Genomic DNA, 14,710 nt, shown 5'->3' on the forward strand with positions numbered 1-14,710 from the left:
GCCGCGGGCAGGGGACCGTTCGCTCTGCGGGCCTGGGCTTGGTGAGAGCGTCCGATGGAGGAGGCCAAGCGCGGGGAGGGCGGACCCGCTCAGACCGCGTATTGATCCCTTCTCAGCTCAGATCCCTTTTCCAGCCTCACAGTAACCTGGCCATTCCTCGTAAGACGGAAGTCCTTCTGTGTGCACAACCTCCTCTGTAGGAATCCAGCCAAGGGCACACGTGGGAGACACGAGTCCCGCCCCCCCCCCCCCCCCCATCTGGATCTGGGAGCAGTTTACAGGATTGGAGACTGCTTCTTGTGCGCGTTCCTCCGCGGGGTCTAGCTGGAGCGGGCGGGCTCTGGCTTCCGGTAATATTATTGGTCGTTAGGGCTTCGTAAGGGCTGCCTTACAGGGGGAGAGGGTCGTTTTAAGAGAGATCACGGCAAGAAAAATAGAAAAAAAAAAAAATTGGCAAAGAGAAGCCCGGAAGGTCCCACCGAGATTTGAACTCGGATCGCTGGATTCAAAGTCCAGAGTGCTAACCATTACACCATGGGGCCGGCGGGTGCCATTGCGTAGCAGGTATCCCTTGTGATAAATATTCATCACTGAGGCGCTGCATCCTAATCCCCAGATTTTCATTTTTTTCCTCCTCCTTCTTTCCCCCCCAGTAAAGCTGTACCGCCCCCTGCAGGCACATTTTGGAAATGTGTGAGTGCTTTGGCTGTCTCCATGGCTGGGGGCACGAATGGCTGTTACAGGTCACGACCGGAGAGGCCGAAGGCCTGACCTACTCAGGACAGTCTTCTACAAAGACTGGTCCTTAGGACTGCGCGGCTTCGGTGGCACCACCTTCTATGCCCTTCATCCGGTTTTCAGGCGCCTTTTCTAACTGAAATTCCTGCTCCCACCTTTGCACCCGTCTGTCCATAGTGAATCGTCTCGTGGACATCTGGCAGGACGCTGTCGGACTTCGTTAGCGTTTTGAGGTTAATTCTGACGTGGGAAGTCACAGTTTCTGGTCGGGGGTGTTGGGAGACTCACGGTTGGAATCCTAAGTCACCACAGGAGAAGTCTGACCGCTGTGAGGCCGCCCTACTGTTAAGTAGCCCGGACCCGCGTCAGTGTACTGGCCCACAGTGTCAACGCACAGGCGTGGGAATAAAGATGCCGTCAGGTGATTGTCGCCCTCCGCAGCTATGCCGAGAGTCACCCCAAGTCGGTGAACTCCCATCTGAGCTCCAGACATCTTGGAGCACATCCTGACCACAGAATCCACGAATATAACGAAATGTTTCTTATGGTACCAGATTTTGGGCTGGCTTCCTATGCAGTAACGGTAACCAGAAAAACTTCTAGAAACAGGAATTTTCCCTGTCTACTCCCTCAGTATTGCCCGGTAGGACTGTCCTCAATTTGTCGTCACCATAAGTAATATGTTAATGAACATCAGCGTTCGTGTCTTCTTATGGGCCTATTTAAGAACTTGCGATAGGCCTCCCAACATGATGATTGTTTACAAAATTGTTGGCCCTGGGGTCTGCAAGAGTGGGATGTAATTTGAAAAGTTAAAAATATGAAATAGATGATTAAGGCTAAGAAGAACCCCCCCCCCAAAGATGCCCTCTAAGCGCCATGTATTGTTATATGAAGCGAAAAAAGACATTTGTGGGTCATCACTCACGCAGTGTCGTTCCAGAGTCTGCCTGGTGCTGGGGGTATGGCGGAGAACAGGATTCCTCTGTTAGAAGTCACCTCTTTAGGGAGAGTTTTACAAGAATACCCTTCGCTGCCCTGGATCCAGATCCTAGCGCACGTGAGGCCATCGGCTCTCATTTTGCAGCGCTAATTTTCAACAGCTGTCTAGAGAACCTTCGGGTTTGTGAGGTTCTATGCAGGAAGCAAGTTGCACTACGAGGAAGAGGCAGACGTGGGAACCTCAAAACTTCTCCCCCCATGGCTCCCTTTGCTGTGCCCACACCAGCCTCTCTGGTTGTTCCAGAAGGTGCTAAGCAGGGAGCTGACTTGGGTACTTTGCACAGGTCCCTTCCACCTGGAGTAGCTTCCCCTAGATGGTGTTTCTCTCTCCAGTTGATGTCAGTGATGTCCACCGTCCCTGTCCGCCTACCCTCCTTCACATCGTGCGTCTGGGTGGCTCCGTCAGTGAAGCATTTGACCTTGACTCAGGTCACGATCTCACGGTTTGTGGGGTCGGGCTCTCCGCTGTCAGTGCTGTTAGTGAGGAACCTGCCTCAGGTCCTCTGACTCTCTGCCCCTCCCTTGCTCACTCTCGCTTTCTCTCTCAAAGAGAGACAAACATTGAAAAATTTTTGAAAAAAAAACTTGTGACTCCCAACTCCCTAGCCACTTCCTTGCTTTATTTTATACAAACTACTCAGCCAGGAGCTGACGTAGAACAGATTTAATTAATTAGTTAATTTGTCTGGCTCGCTCCTCCCCTCCATGTGCCACTTACACAGTAACTTCCACAGCCTTCTTTTCCCAGTGTTTCTCCAATGCCAGACTAGTGGCTTCCATACAAGAGAACGCTCTTATTTTATGATTAAATTAATTTTCTTTACACTGGCTGATTGGATCACACAGAGGTCAAATTACTGGCTCTCCGATGATTTGTCTGACTTATAATTGGGATTTGCAACAATGCGTATACTTTTCTTATTCCCCTAGTGCACGATGCTTAATGATTTTCCTGTTACACACGTGGCCTGAAGCTCCACGGACTATTCGGACCTTTGTCACAGCTGCTGTTGTTATGCCCAGCATTCGTGATCCCCAAAGACCACCAGGGAGCCGAGTCCGATGCAAAAGCAAAGAGCCTTTATTCGAGCTAGCTCGAGCTCAATCCCCTACCCGCACGGACACAGCGGTGAGATACCCCAGAGAGAGCGGGTTTCAGAAGCACAAAGGTTTTATAGGGATCATGGCCTTAGCCGATTGGCTGCCAAAGTGTGGTCCCAGATCAGCAATCATCAGCATCACCTGGAACTTGTTAAAAATGCAAATGTTGGGCCTGGTGGTCACAGACCCACTGAATCAGACACTCTGGGGGTGGGGCTCAGCAATCTGTGTTTGAACAAGTCTTCCAGGAGATTCTGATGCACCTGAAGTGTAAGAACCACTGTGTCTGAGGCTAACATGTTTGGCCTCAGTGTATACAGAACGTTTCTCACTGGTCACCTATTAACCATTGGCTGTGAGCCTTGCTGTGCTGTGTAAATACCTAGCACCAAACACCATCCCCAGAGACTCTGATTTAATTGGTTTGGGGAGGGGTAAAATGCTCCCAGGTCATTCTAAGCCTGGACAGGGTTGAGGGCTCTGGCCTCTGGCCCCTACCTGAGAGAAGCCCTCCCTCTTCTACTCACACTTTCCACGCCTCTCACACTCCCCTTCCTCCCACCTTAGACTTCGGAAGAATGCATCATTCGGTAGCCTGCTTTCTTAGAAAACATAAGTTACTCAAGGAGAGGAGGCGTGGTCTGAGGTTTGAGCGGGAACTTCTTTCTGCAGCCACGTCGGGGACACAGTCACTGGTCGGCCGGCCTAGGTCTGCTCTTTCACTGTCTTATCTCTTGTTAACGTGAGCTGCGACAGACTGAAGCGGAAGTTCTTGTAGGAAAATGTGAGGTTAAAGGAAACCGATTTAGAAAAAAACTTGCACGAAAGAAGATGGGGACTGTTTCTATACTAAACACCAAAAAATAAAAACCGAAGAATTCTCTTCCTCCTGGCAATGGCCAATTAGAAAGAAGGACCTCCTGGATGGTAGAAGATAAGGCCCACTTCTCTCATATGAAATAAAACCCTCTTCAACTTCTTTTCTATTTCTTCACGTAGAATATAAAGTCAAGCCTGCCCAGTGAGGCCCTGTCTGCACACCGTACTGCGTCCCCTATGGAGCTCTGGGCCAGTGTTCAAAGCTGCTACCCAGCAGTTTGTTTGCGGGTGATAAACACAGAGGAGTGTCATTAGATTTGTAAGGGGGTCTCCTAGGACCTCAGAACACGAGGCATTGTTGCACAGCCTTCCAGCATTTATCTCCAAAGCGGGCACTTCTCATCCATTGGCTTCTTTGATCATAGGCTACAGAGGCAACAATGTTGTATATGAAATCTTTCCTTTAAGCCGGTCATAAATTCTTCTGAGCTTCTTCTACTGGTTCCAAAATAGTGACACTTTCTTTTTCTCCTTCATGCTCATGGAGCAACGAGATCCTATGAATGCTGGACTAATTTAGTAAGTAATTTGAGAGCCCGCTTCACTCAAATAGCCATCCAGTTATATTGGCGTGTAGAATTTTGCATATTTCGGAATCTTGCTTGATAAGCCCTTCACAATTCGTATTAGCTGCTTTATCCCGAAGGCCTGCCATTTTCAGAAGACTGCACAGAGTACAGAATGAAGCCTTTGGTATAACATTCCATCAGACTAATGGCTCGGGCCCATGGACTGCTCCCTTCTGCCTCCCCTTGTAGACTTTAGTCCCACCAACGACTACTGATTCCTTGAATGTGATACCCACTTTCCTACTTCTTCTGCCTAGAATGTTGTTTTGTATGATCCCCACCCCGACTGGTAATATCACCTGTCCTGTGCTCCTTGGGTTTTCCATACACATCTCTGCCAAGGCATTTATTATGTGTGTTTTATCTGTATTTGAGCAGGGGGATTCTTAGATTTATTTATGTTGCGTTCATTCATTCATTTATGGGCAGTGCACGCCTGATTTAAAATTCGAAGAGCATAAAAGGGTTACAGTTGAAAAGATCCTCCCTGAATCGTTGGCAGTTTATCTAGTAACCTTCTAGAGGCATTTTACAATCATACAAACATACGTATACAAAATTCTCTGCACGCTATCCTGTGCCTTACTTTTTGCACTAGCCAGTAATGGAGACCTTCACATATCGATACCTGGAGAAGCCTAATAGTACCCAGTGGTTACAAATGTGGATTCTGAAGCTAGATTCTTTAAAAAGTATGTTTGCATTACTTATTGGCTGTGCAACCTCAGGCCGTTTACTCAACCTCTCTGAATCCCCACTTTATAATCTATAAAACAGGCATAGTAGTAATTTCACTCATAAGGTTATTATAAAGATTAAAGGATGGAATTTACGTGAGGGATCTTTTAGGACCTCGTCTGGCACGTGGTAAGCAATACATATTAGCTACTGTTATGAAAAAGAGCATTTTTATTTGTTTTTACCATCAGAATAACGCACTGTAACTTATCGCTTTGTTTTTGATCACTCAGGTTGCTTCTAGTCTCTTGTACTATAAACCGGGCTGCTGAAAAACTCTGTACATATATGTCATTTTGCACATTTTCACGAACAATACAATCCCAGTGGTGGTTTCTGGGCGTAAAAATAGATGCATTGTTTTGAAAGAGATTGTCAAATTTTCTTCCATGAAAGGATTACCAATTTTCAGGGCCCCCAGTGGTGACTGAGAATTAAGATCATGGAGTCTTACTCAGGAATTTCCATTTCTAACCCAACATACAATGACTGGCTTGTAGTGAGTATTAAAGGCGAAATAAAATGTTAGTTTAACTGGTTGGAAGGATTGGGAAATACAGTGGGGTTTTGGTGGCGGCAAGAAAGCATTTTAAAATCTGCTTTGGCATCTTTTTATCCTAGCAAAGTCACAAGACTACTGGCAAGGAGGTGGACACAGAAGACTTTTATTTGTCACTTTTGCGTTGGCCTATTACTACAGAGATTTCTTTCAGAAACTGGAAAGAGGAATAGATAAAAATTACTGAAGTTTCATTACTACCTTAATACAACAGGGTGGCGGGGGACCATAAGTAGCAACTGGCCGGAGTGCAATTGATTTACTGGCTTTCCGGTAGCAAAATGCTTTACTACTGCCATAACGTGTTTTCACGTTGGTTATTCCACGTGACTCTAACACAGACAAAGATACTGGCAAGAAGACAAAGGAACATTGAGTGACTAAAAGCTGCAACCTTCCTTTAGACCTCTCATTGTCATCTCCGAGTTATTCCCATTTTACAGAGGAAGACGTGGAGATCTGTACCTTATGCAATTTGCTGCAAGACACAGCAAGAACTGGCCCGATGGGGCCAAGAGCCCAGCATGGTGCTAGGAACATAGTTAATGCCCAATAAATCTGAAGAAATGAGGCGTTACTGTAGAAGGATGATAAAAGCAAAGGCCAAAGACCTTCTCATCAGGGCAGGGATTATGCCCTAAAAGAGGCAGCCAATCCTACCAAAAGCGAGGACTCAAATTTGGCAGCTTAAATTCCATTCACGTTATTATTATTATTATTATTATTATTAATATTATTTGGCTGTGTGGCCTTGGGTGAGTTGTTTTGCTTTACTTGAGAAAGGGAGGTGACCGTGCCCACTTCACAGAGCTGTTCTGAGGAGTTAACATGCACTGAGCACTGTACCTGCCATATTGGATGCCGTGCACCTGCTGGCGGTGTGTCCATCGTGCAGATCAGTACTCAGAGCCGTGCAAGGGGTGGAGCTGGAGCGAGAGCCCGGAGTTTCCGCTCCTATCCAGGGAGCCCAAGAACTTCGCTGCACCTTGTGCCCACATGTGCAGAATGGCGAATAGCACGTGGAGGCCCACATTCACTGACTAATCTCCTTTTCTTGCTTTAAATATCTAAAGCCGAGCCCTTAGGGCTCTTTAGTCCCTGCGAGGGCACCACGAAGACTGCCTTACCTCCGCCCAAGACCACCTCGGAGACTCAACGTAAGCTTTAGCACCCACCTCCCCCTCCTCCACCTTTGGAACGAGTTAGTGGGATGAATTGTGAGGCTTTCCCGCCCGTGTTCCTCTAGTTTCCACTTGGTCCGCAGAATTCAAGCAAAAGGCTGGCCTCACTCCACTCTCCTTTCCCTTCAGTGCTTCAGGTTGTGACTTTTGTCCTTGGGGTTTCCGCTTATACGGCCATTATCAGGTGTAGACATGGCAAGCGCAGGAACGCACGGGGAAGGGTGGTGCTAAGCGCCACCACAACGCTGCAGTCACGTCCAGGGCACCACCAAGCCCGTCACCCAGTCAACATGGCAGCGTCAAACCCACCTCCAGCCTCCTGGACGAGAAGACCCGAAGGGTGCTTAAGGTGTCCCTGGAAAACGTGATCCGGGACGCTGTCACCTACCCAGAACAACACCCGTTTCCCTAATAACGACAGCGCACCAGCTCTTCCTTAGCAAGTTTAAGTGGCTCTGAAAAGAGCCTTTGGGATTGGTTAACAGCACGCTTACTTGGCAAGTCTACTTGGAGCTGGTGTACTTGGTGACGGCCTTGGTGCCCTCGGACACGGCGTGCTTGGCCAGCTCCCCGGGCAGCAGCAGGCGCACGGCCGTCTGGATCTCCCGGGACGTGATGGTCGAGCGCTTGTTGTAATGCGCCAGGCGCGACGCCTCGCCCGCGATGCGCTCGAAGATGTCGTTGACGAACGAGTTCATGATGCCCATGGCCTTGGACGAGATGCCCGTGTCGGGGTGCACCTGCTTCAGCACCTTGTACACGTACACCGAGTAGCTCTCCTTGCGGCTGCGCTTGCGCTTCTTGCCGTCCTTCTTCTGCGCTTTGGTCACCGCCTTCTTCGAGCCCTTCTTCGGGGCCGGAGCGGACTTGGCTGGCTCAGGCATGGCCCGGACGACACAGGACGCGCTCAGAAAAAACGAAACTGTAGGGCGGGTAAGACGCAACTTGTCCGGTTTATATAGAAACCCTTATGCAAATAAGGTGTAAGTTACAGTCCTGGGTCTGATTGGTGGCTAGTCAACATGACGTCACTAGTTAGCTCTGCCCAATCACAACGCGACACTCCCAAAACTGCATTCTCGTTGGAGAAAATAAAGCCACAAGCTTAGCCAATGCAAAGCCTTCTTTTTCGCGCCCAATCAGGGCTATAAAAAGTGCTGGTTGTGTGCTCGTCTTGCCAAGTGCCACTAGAGTGTTCAGGTGGTCATGTCCGGACGCGGGAAGCAGGGCGGCAAGGCTCGCGCCAAGGCCAAGACGCGCTCGTCGCGGGCCGGGCTGCAGTTCCCGGTGGGCCGCGTGCACCGCCTGCTCCGCAAGGGCAACTACGCCGAGCGGGTGGGGGCCGGCGCGCCGGTGTACCTGGCGGCCGTGCTGGAGTACCTGACGGCCGAGATCCTGGAGCTGGCGGGCAACGCGGCCCGCGACAACAAGAAGACGCGCATCATCCCGCGCCACCTGCAGCTGGCCATCCGCAACGACGAGGAGCTCAACAAGCTGCTGGGCCGCGTGACCATCGCGCAGGGCGGCGTCCTGCCCAACATCCAGGCCGTGCTGCTGCCCAAGAAGACCGAGAGCCACCACAAGGCCAAGTGAGAAAGAAGCTTGGAAACCACTGAAAAACAAAAGGCTCTTTTCAGAGCCACTTCTATAGTCCTAAAAAGGTGACACGACTTGTTTTTTTCTCACGTTATGCTTTCGTTCAGGATGATTGAAGTGCAATTTCTAGTTGGGCTTTAGCTTCCTGTTCACACTTAAGAATTGGTATTGTAGTGGCCAAGGAGGGCAGTCTGCCCCCAGGTTACCACATTGGCATATTACTCTGAACTAAATACACTTGGGAAACCTCCACTGTGTAAAGACATTCAGACTCCTGCTGTTTCTCTGAAAGCTGGATCACCAGAGATAGGAACTCTAAAGACTCGGGAGCTGCAGTTTCTACTAGTCTGCTTTTGTTCAACTTGTTCAGTCCAGGATCTCAAACATGTTTTCTGTATTTTGCCAAATCCTCAGGTTTTTGTCTAAAAAGTAAAAACTTACGCCTTGGTCATTGATTTGGGGTCGGAAACTTCAGTGGGCCTCTACATGTAATAAAACGCACTTTTTTGTTACTCTAGTTCTTAAACCAGGTTAGGAGTGGGTACAATGAAGGGAGAATTTTTTTCCCTTTCCTACAGTGTTTAGGATACTTTGCTAACAAGTTAACATTTGTGAACTAAATAGACTAATTTCAAAGTCACTTATTTGAATGTACAAGGACATTAAGTTGATTCAAGGTGACTACCTAGGTCAGTATCTGAAAGTTTGTTGTAGGTGACAATTTTACTATCAAGGTAACTGGGCAGGATGCAGGAGTGGTTTCCATATATGGTACACAAAACCACTAGGGTGTCAGGAAGATGGTAATTTTGAATTAAAAAATTGCCTTTAAAGAATAATTTGGTTTTCATGATCTGTTTACTAAAAGTATTCAAATACAGTTTATAGTATTATAATTATTCATGTGTATATTCACGTATATGAGTATATACATATATTACCACATGGCCAAACGTGTAGATGTCCAACATAGCGGTACAATCTTGGTCGTAACAAGGATGGCACCGAATGCTAAGAACTGGAGTCCAAGTTTTCATGATGGAGACCCAGTTTGAAAGAATAGAAACGCTTCTGAAAAGCCAAAGGCCCGTTTGAGAATAGTGAGTTCAAAGATCCTGGTCCGTTGTCCATATTTCTACATAGGCAAAGCAAGACCCTTGTATACTAGTCCTTGGAAAAGACTGGAATATTTATGCCACTTACTAGTTTTGCAATCTCAAGAAATGGATGCACAAAGACTATTTTTTCTGTGGCCTCATTTATTGAATTGTAATGTACTTATACTTTCCGCGAGTTTCCGTTTCATATTCAGGTACTATACATTAAGGACACAATAAAACCCTGCCTGTCCAAAAGAAACTCATTCTAATGGGATAAAACCCAAAAGTAAATAATCAAAACACAAGATAGCAAGAGAAATAAGCACAGGACTTTGGGAGGACTAAGACGGAAGGATAAGGAAGGAGAGGGAGCAACTCATCTGAAGGTTGGAGGAAACTGGGAATTAGAGGAAAGGGTGGGGATCTCAGCAGAGAATGAGCAGCACCAGATTCATGGCTTGTGATATTTCAGGAAATGACACGAAGTTCGATACTGGCCACAGAGCAGATTGCAAGAGACAGGAAGAAGCCAGAAGGGATCTGTAGGCCACTTGCTTGGTTTTAAAGACTTTTATATACTGATGACTCCCAAACCTTACTTTTTATGTACTAATGACTCCCAAACCTTTATGTCCATCCCAGACTTACCTCCTGAGTTAAGACGTACATATTCACGTACATTCTGAAATTCCTGCAGATCTCTAGCAAAGTGAAAATGCACACCCCAGACTGATCAGACCATCCCTCCTCCTTCAGTGAGCCTTAGAAGATGGCATCACATTCGACACGTTAGCATGAGCCAAAATGATCTGGGGTCACTGAGCATGCATTTTTGCGTGCCATTCCTATAGCAAAACTCAATTCCTCTTATGGGGTGATGAAAGCACACCTTGAAGGCCCAGAAAGAGCTGAGGTAGGTCACGAGATAATCAGTTTAGCACATGGAGTGGTTTCAGAGACTTGGACTATCCACTTTAGACCCACAGATCTAAAAATGACCAGGTCCACACAACTAGAACTACTCACTGCCCCTGAATAAGTCTTCATATAATCAGAATGGAAAGACTAACGTGGAGAATTGTACTTTTTGCATACTCTGCCCAACCAGCAAGAGTATTGGTCAGGGTGGACAGGGCCCTTCTTAATAGCTGTTTCCCAGCCCAGGGGTAAGGAAAGCTTCACTTACACTCAATACCAATCTGTTTTGGATCAGCACGGCCTCGTGTGTGTGTGTGTGGGCGCATGTGTGTGTGTGCGCGCGCATGTGTGTGTGTGTCTGTGTGTGTGTAGGGGAGGGTAAATTGAGAGGGCACTGCTTTCCTCCAAATATACCTTCCCTTCCAGAGGAAGGCAGATTACGGAGAGGATATTTATAATACATTGTTTTGCTGGTAGAGGCTAGTAGGGCATTTTTAATCGGTAAAATACTGGCATTATCTAAAACTCTGGATGTGGAAATCACAGGCACTACTTAACCATGAACCCACTCACCTGAAGGCAATTAACACAATCAAGATGTTTTAAGTTAGCAGTTGTGACCTTGGAACCCAGCTTCAAGAGTACAAAGTAACAAAAATTTCTTCCCACCTGCCTCAAAGTTGAGAAGGGACAGGGAGAACAAGAAAGGGAGAACATGTGCGGGTAGCTTCCTTGTTGTCTACCGAGAAAAAGGGTTTAATGAACCCCAGACCAGAGTGGTTAAACAGGACTAAAAGTACAAATCGGAGCGCAAGCAGGCCAGTAGCTAAGTGCACTTGTGAGGGTCTTTACTAACTTCCCAACACTGTAAAGCGCCCGGAAATGGTCGTTGTTCGCCGGTGAAACCAACCCATCAATAACCGTTACAGGGAAACAGTCCTTTTCAGCGTACATGTGGTGGCTCTGAAAAGAGCCTTTGGGAAGGAGTGACAGACCTTGTGGCTCAGGCCCGCTCCCCGCGGATGCGGCGCGCCAGCTGGATGTCCTTGGGCATGATGGTGACGCGCTTGGCGTGGATGGCGCACAGGTTGGTGTCCTCGAAGAGCCCCACCAGGTAGGCCTCGCACGCCTCCTGCAGCGCCATCACGGCCGAGCTCTGGAAGCGCAGGTCGGTCTTGAAGTCCTGCGCGATCTCGCGCACCAGCCGCTGGAACGGCAGCTTGCGGATCAGCAGCTCGGTGGACTTCTGGTAGCGGCGGATCTCGCGCAGGGCCACCGTGCCGGGCCGGTAGCGGTGCGGCTTCTTGACGCCGCCGGTGGCCGGCGCGCTCTTGCGGGCCGCCTTGGTGGCCAGCTGCTTGCGCGGGGCCTTGCCGCCCGTCGACTTGCGCGCCGTCTGCTTCGTGCGAGCCATGGCTTGGACGTTGGATGCCAGTAAGAAAGGAAAGCCGGTTCCGTTTTATTTATAGTGAGAGTCAGAAGCTGATTGGACAAAAGGGGACCAGCCTACACAACCGGTAACCGGATTGGTTAAAGACTCGAAACTTTTATGGAGCGCCGAGTGTGCTGATGGTCTTGTCCACGACCTCAATATGTATTTTTTGTCCACTTTATATTAGCGATTTCCCGTAGAAATAAATGCAAGCTACATAAGAAACATATTTTCACATTATATCCACATTAGAACAAAATAAAAAAACAAATTATTTTAAATATTTTGTTTAACCTAGTATTTCCAAAATCATTTCAACATGTAATCAGCAACTGTTAGATATTTTACATTCCTTTCTCCAAACTGCGGAATCCAGTGTGCATTTTACACGTACAGCACTTCTTAATTCAGACTAGCCACACGTCCCGTGATCACTAGACACACCTGGCTACCATTCTGAACAGCTCAATTCTATACCATCTCCCCTCAAGTTTTTATACTTTTTACATTTTGGGATTTGTTATTTTTCAACAAGGAAATTCTAACTTGCATGCAAACAATCCACAGACTAGAAACTTCATAGGGAAACATTGTTCCACGAACTTCTCATTTTCAGAGAATACAAACCAATTCCATTGCAGAATATTTTTCTAACTTGGAAATTCAAAATTACGATACCTGCCTTGTTTTACTAACGGGGGAGGAGAGACTGGCTTTGCAAAGGACATGAAGCATGGTGTGTAATTTAGCAGAATTACTCGTATTCCTGTCTTAAGGATTATCTACTTCCCCACCACCAGTAACCTATGGTGGGTCTACCCATCTGCATGTACATCCAGAAACTCTCACTCCAAAGTGGCAAGTCCATACGATAGGTTCTTTGCATGACATGAAAAGTTAGAGGACGGATTTGAAAATTTTAGGACTAGGAAGTCGAACTTTTTACTCCATTGCTTTTCTTAGCGCATTAAGTTGCGAGATTGATGACGTTTCAGAATTCTCAGAAACAAAAGGTACTTCGTGTACAGTTCTTCACAGGAAATTGTAGGTGGCTCTTAAAAGAGCCTTTGGTTTATGCGGGAGGCGTTGTAGCAACTTAATCCAGGATTCTATTTCCCCTTGGCCTTGTGGTGGCTCTCGGTCTTCTTGGGCAGCAGCACGGCCTGGATGTTGGGCAGGACGCCGCCCTGCGCGATGGTCACGCGGCCCAGCAGCTTGTTGAGCTCCTCGTCGTTGCGGATGGCCAGCTGCAGGTGGCGCGGGATGATGCGCGTCTTCTTGTTGTCGCGGGCCGCGTTGCCCGCCAGCTCCAGGATCTCGGCCGTCAGGTACTCCAGCACGGCCGCCAGGTACACCGGCGCGCCGGCCCCCACCCGCTCGGCGTAGTTGCCCTTGCGGAGCAGGCGGTGCACGCGGCCCACCGGGAACTGCAGCCCGGCCCGCGACGAGCGCGTCTTGGCCTTGGCGCGAGCCTTGCCGCCCTGCTTCCCGCGTCCGGACATGACCACCTGAACACTCTAGTGGCACTTGGCAAGACGAGCACACAACCAGCACTTTTTATAGCCCTGATTGGGCGCGAAAAAGAAGGCTTTGCATTGGCTAAGCTTGTGGCTTTATTTTCTCCAACGAGAATGCAGTTTTGGGAGTGTCGCGTTGTGATTGGGCAGAGCTAACTAGTGACGTCATGTTGACTAGCCACCAATCAGACCCAGGACTGTAACTTACACCTTATTTGCATAAGGGTTTCTATATAAACCGGACAAGTTGCGTCTTACCCGCCGTACAGTTTCGTTTTTTCTGAGCGCGTCCTGTGTCGTCTGGGCCATGCCTGAGCCAGCCAAGTCCGCTCCGGCCCCGAAGAAGGGCTCCAAGAAGGCGGTGACCAAGGCGCAGAAGAAGGACGGCAAGAAGCGCAAGCGCAGCCGCAAGGAGAGCTACTCGGTGTACGTGTACAAGGTGCTGAAGCAGGTGCACCCCGACACGGGCATCTCGTCCAAGGCCATGGGCATCATGAACTCGTTCGTCAACGACATCTTCGAGCGCATCGCGGGCGAGGCGTCGCGCCTGGCGCATTACAACAAGCGCTCGACCATCACGTCCCGGGAGATCCAGACGGCCGTGCGCCTGCTGCTGCCCGGGGAGCTGGCCAAGCACGCCGTGTCCGAGGGCACCAAGGCCGTCACCAAGTACACCAGCTCCAAGTAAACTGGCTTTTCTCAGGAAGATCGGATTCTCCAGACCCATGCCCCAAAGGCTCTTTTTAGAGCCATCCACGCTTTCTAAAAAAGAGCTTGTTCGCTGTTAGCTTTGTTTAATGTAGAATTGGGCGTTGTATATTCTCTTAGAAGTAAATAATTTATGAGAAACGGACATTCTTAGCAGGATTTGCCTCGAGCATTTTAGCGTTAAATTTGAGGTTGCTTTTTAGTATGAAATTTTGTGTACTACGAAAAAGCCAAAGAAGTTATCACCTCGACTCTGTAAATTGGGCTGCAATACTATTCAGAGGTTCCTGTGGTAAACTATGTAGAACATAGTGGTTTCTGGCTTCGACTTAATCTGCGCGTAGACCTACACTAGTTTTCTCCGGAGTAAGAGGGTAAGACAGGATCATGGGGTGTGGGTCTTCGTTGATACGGCTGGTGCCATCTACGTGCCCCCGGGCTCCCGTGATTCTACCTCCTGCTCCATCTTTTACTGCTTTATAGTTGGAAGGTAATGTTAATGTCAGGACAGCAGCGCTGATTGAAAACTTGGTGGCTTCACGTCACCAGACAGCGTAGTTCAGACTATTCTATTCTCTACTTCCTCACCTGGTCACCTCTGTCAGTTTACCCCACGAAGGCGTCCATACCGTGCCTCCCCCCCACCCCCTCGTAAAAGTATAAGCATTATTA

The 14,710-nt window shown here is 48.4% G+C and overlaps 5 protein-coding genes and 1 non-coding gene across 6 annotated transcripts; 2 read left to right on the forward strand and 4 right to left on the reverse strand.

Moving 5' to 3' along the window:
• Positions 1 to 470: 470 nt before the first annotated feature.
• Positions 471 to 542, reverse strand: TRNAQ-UUG (transfer RNA glutamine (anticodon UUG)). The gene has a single exon. It is a non-coding gene; the product is annotated as a tRNA-Gln (tRNA).
• A 5,838-nt stretch (positions 543 to 6,380) lies between these two features.
• LOC113597270 (histone H2B type 1-C/E/F/G/I) lies at positions 6,381 to 7,705 on the reverse strand. Its single transcript, XM_027053026.2, has one exon. It carries the CDS (start codon positions 7,649 to 7,651, stop codon positions 7,271 to 7,273), a length of 381 nt encoding a protein of 126 aa, XP_026908827.2. The 5' UTR covers positions 7,652 to 7,705; the 3' UTR covers positions 6,381 to 7,270.
• Positions 7,706 to 7,933: 228 nt separating this feature from the next.
• LOC106976318 (histone H2A type 1-E-like) lies at positions 7,934 to 8,407 on the forward strand. Its single transcript, XM_015073743.3, has one exon. It carries the CDS (start codon positions 7,974 to 7,976, stop codon positions 8,358 to 8,360), a length of 387 nt encoding a protein of 128 aa, XP_014929229.2. The 5' UTR covers positions 7,934 to 7,973; the 3' UTR covers positions 8,361 to 8,407.
• Positions 8,408 to 11,335: 2,928 nt separating this feature from the next.
• LOC128315746 (histone H3.1) lies at positions 11,336 to 11,822 on the reverse strand. Its single transcript, XM_053223314.1, has one exon. The coding sequence runs from the start codon at positions 11,793 to 11,795 to the stop codon at positions 11,385 to 11,387; it is 411 nt and encodes a 136-aa protein (XP_053079289.1). The 5' UTR covers positions 11,796 to 11,822; the 3' UTR covers positions 11,336 to 11,384.
• A 1,035-nt stretch (positions 11,823 to 12,857) lies between these two features.
• Positions 12,858 to 13,356, reverse strand: LOC128315747 (histone H2A type 1-E). Its single transcript, XM_053223315.1, has one exon. The coding sequence runs from the start codon at positions 13,313 to 13,315 to the stop codon at positions 12,923 to 12,925; it is 393 nt and encodes a 130-aa protein (XP_053079290.1). The 5' UTR covers positions 13,316 to 13,356; the 3' UTR covers positions 12,858 to 12,922.
• Positions 13,357 to 13,591: 235 nt separating this feature from the next.
• LOC128315748 (histone H2B type 1-C/E/F/G/I) lies at positions 13,592 to 14,095 on the forward strand. Its single transcript, XM_053223317.1, has one exon. It carries the CDS (start codon positions 13,638 to 13,640, stop codon positions 14,016 to 14,018), a length of 381 nt encoding a protein of 126 aa, XP_053079292.1. The 5' UTR covers positions 13,592 to 13,637; the 3' UTR covers positions 14,019 to 14,095.
• Positions 14,096 to 14,710: the final 615 nt, after the last annotated feature.

This window comes from Acinonyx jubatus, chromosome B2 (genome assembly GCF_027475565.1).
Source record: "Acinonyx jubatus isolate Ajub_Pintada_27869175 chromosome B2, VMU_Ajub_asm_v1.0, whole genome shotgun sequence".
Taxonomy (NCBI): domain Eukaryota; kingdom Metazoa; phylum Chordata; class Mammalia; order Carnivora; family Felidae; genus Acinonyx; species Acinonyx jubatus.

Excerpts from the sequence above, each read along its gene's own strand:
- LOC113597270 (XM_027053026.2), bottom strand. The coding sequence starts at position 7,651 with ATGCCTGAGCCAGCCAAGTCCGCTCCGGCCCCGAAGAAGGGCTCGAAG.
- LOC106976318 (XM_015073743.3), top strand. The coding sequence starts at position 7,974 with ATGTCCGGACGCGGGAAGCAGGGCGGCAAGGCTCGCGCCAAGGCCAAG.
- LOC128315746 (XM_053223314.1), bottom strand. The coding sequence starts at position 11,795 with ATGGCTCGCACGAAGCAGACGGCGCGCAAGTCGACGGGCGGCAAGGCC.
- LOC128315747 (XM_053223315.1), bottom strand. The coding sequence starts at position 13,315 with ATGTCCGGACGCGGGAAGCAGGGCGGCAAGGCTCGCGCCAAGGCCAAG.
- LOC128315748 (XM_053223317.1), top strand. The coding sequence starts at position 13,638 with ATGCCTGAGCCAGCCAAGTCCGCTCCGGCCCCGAAGAAGGGCTCCAAG.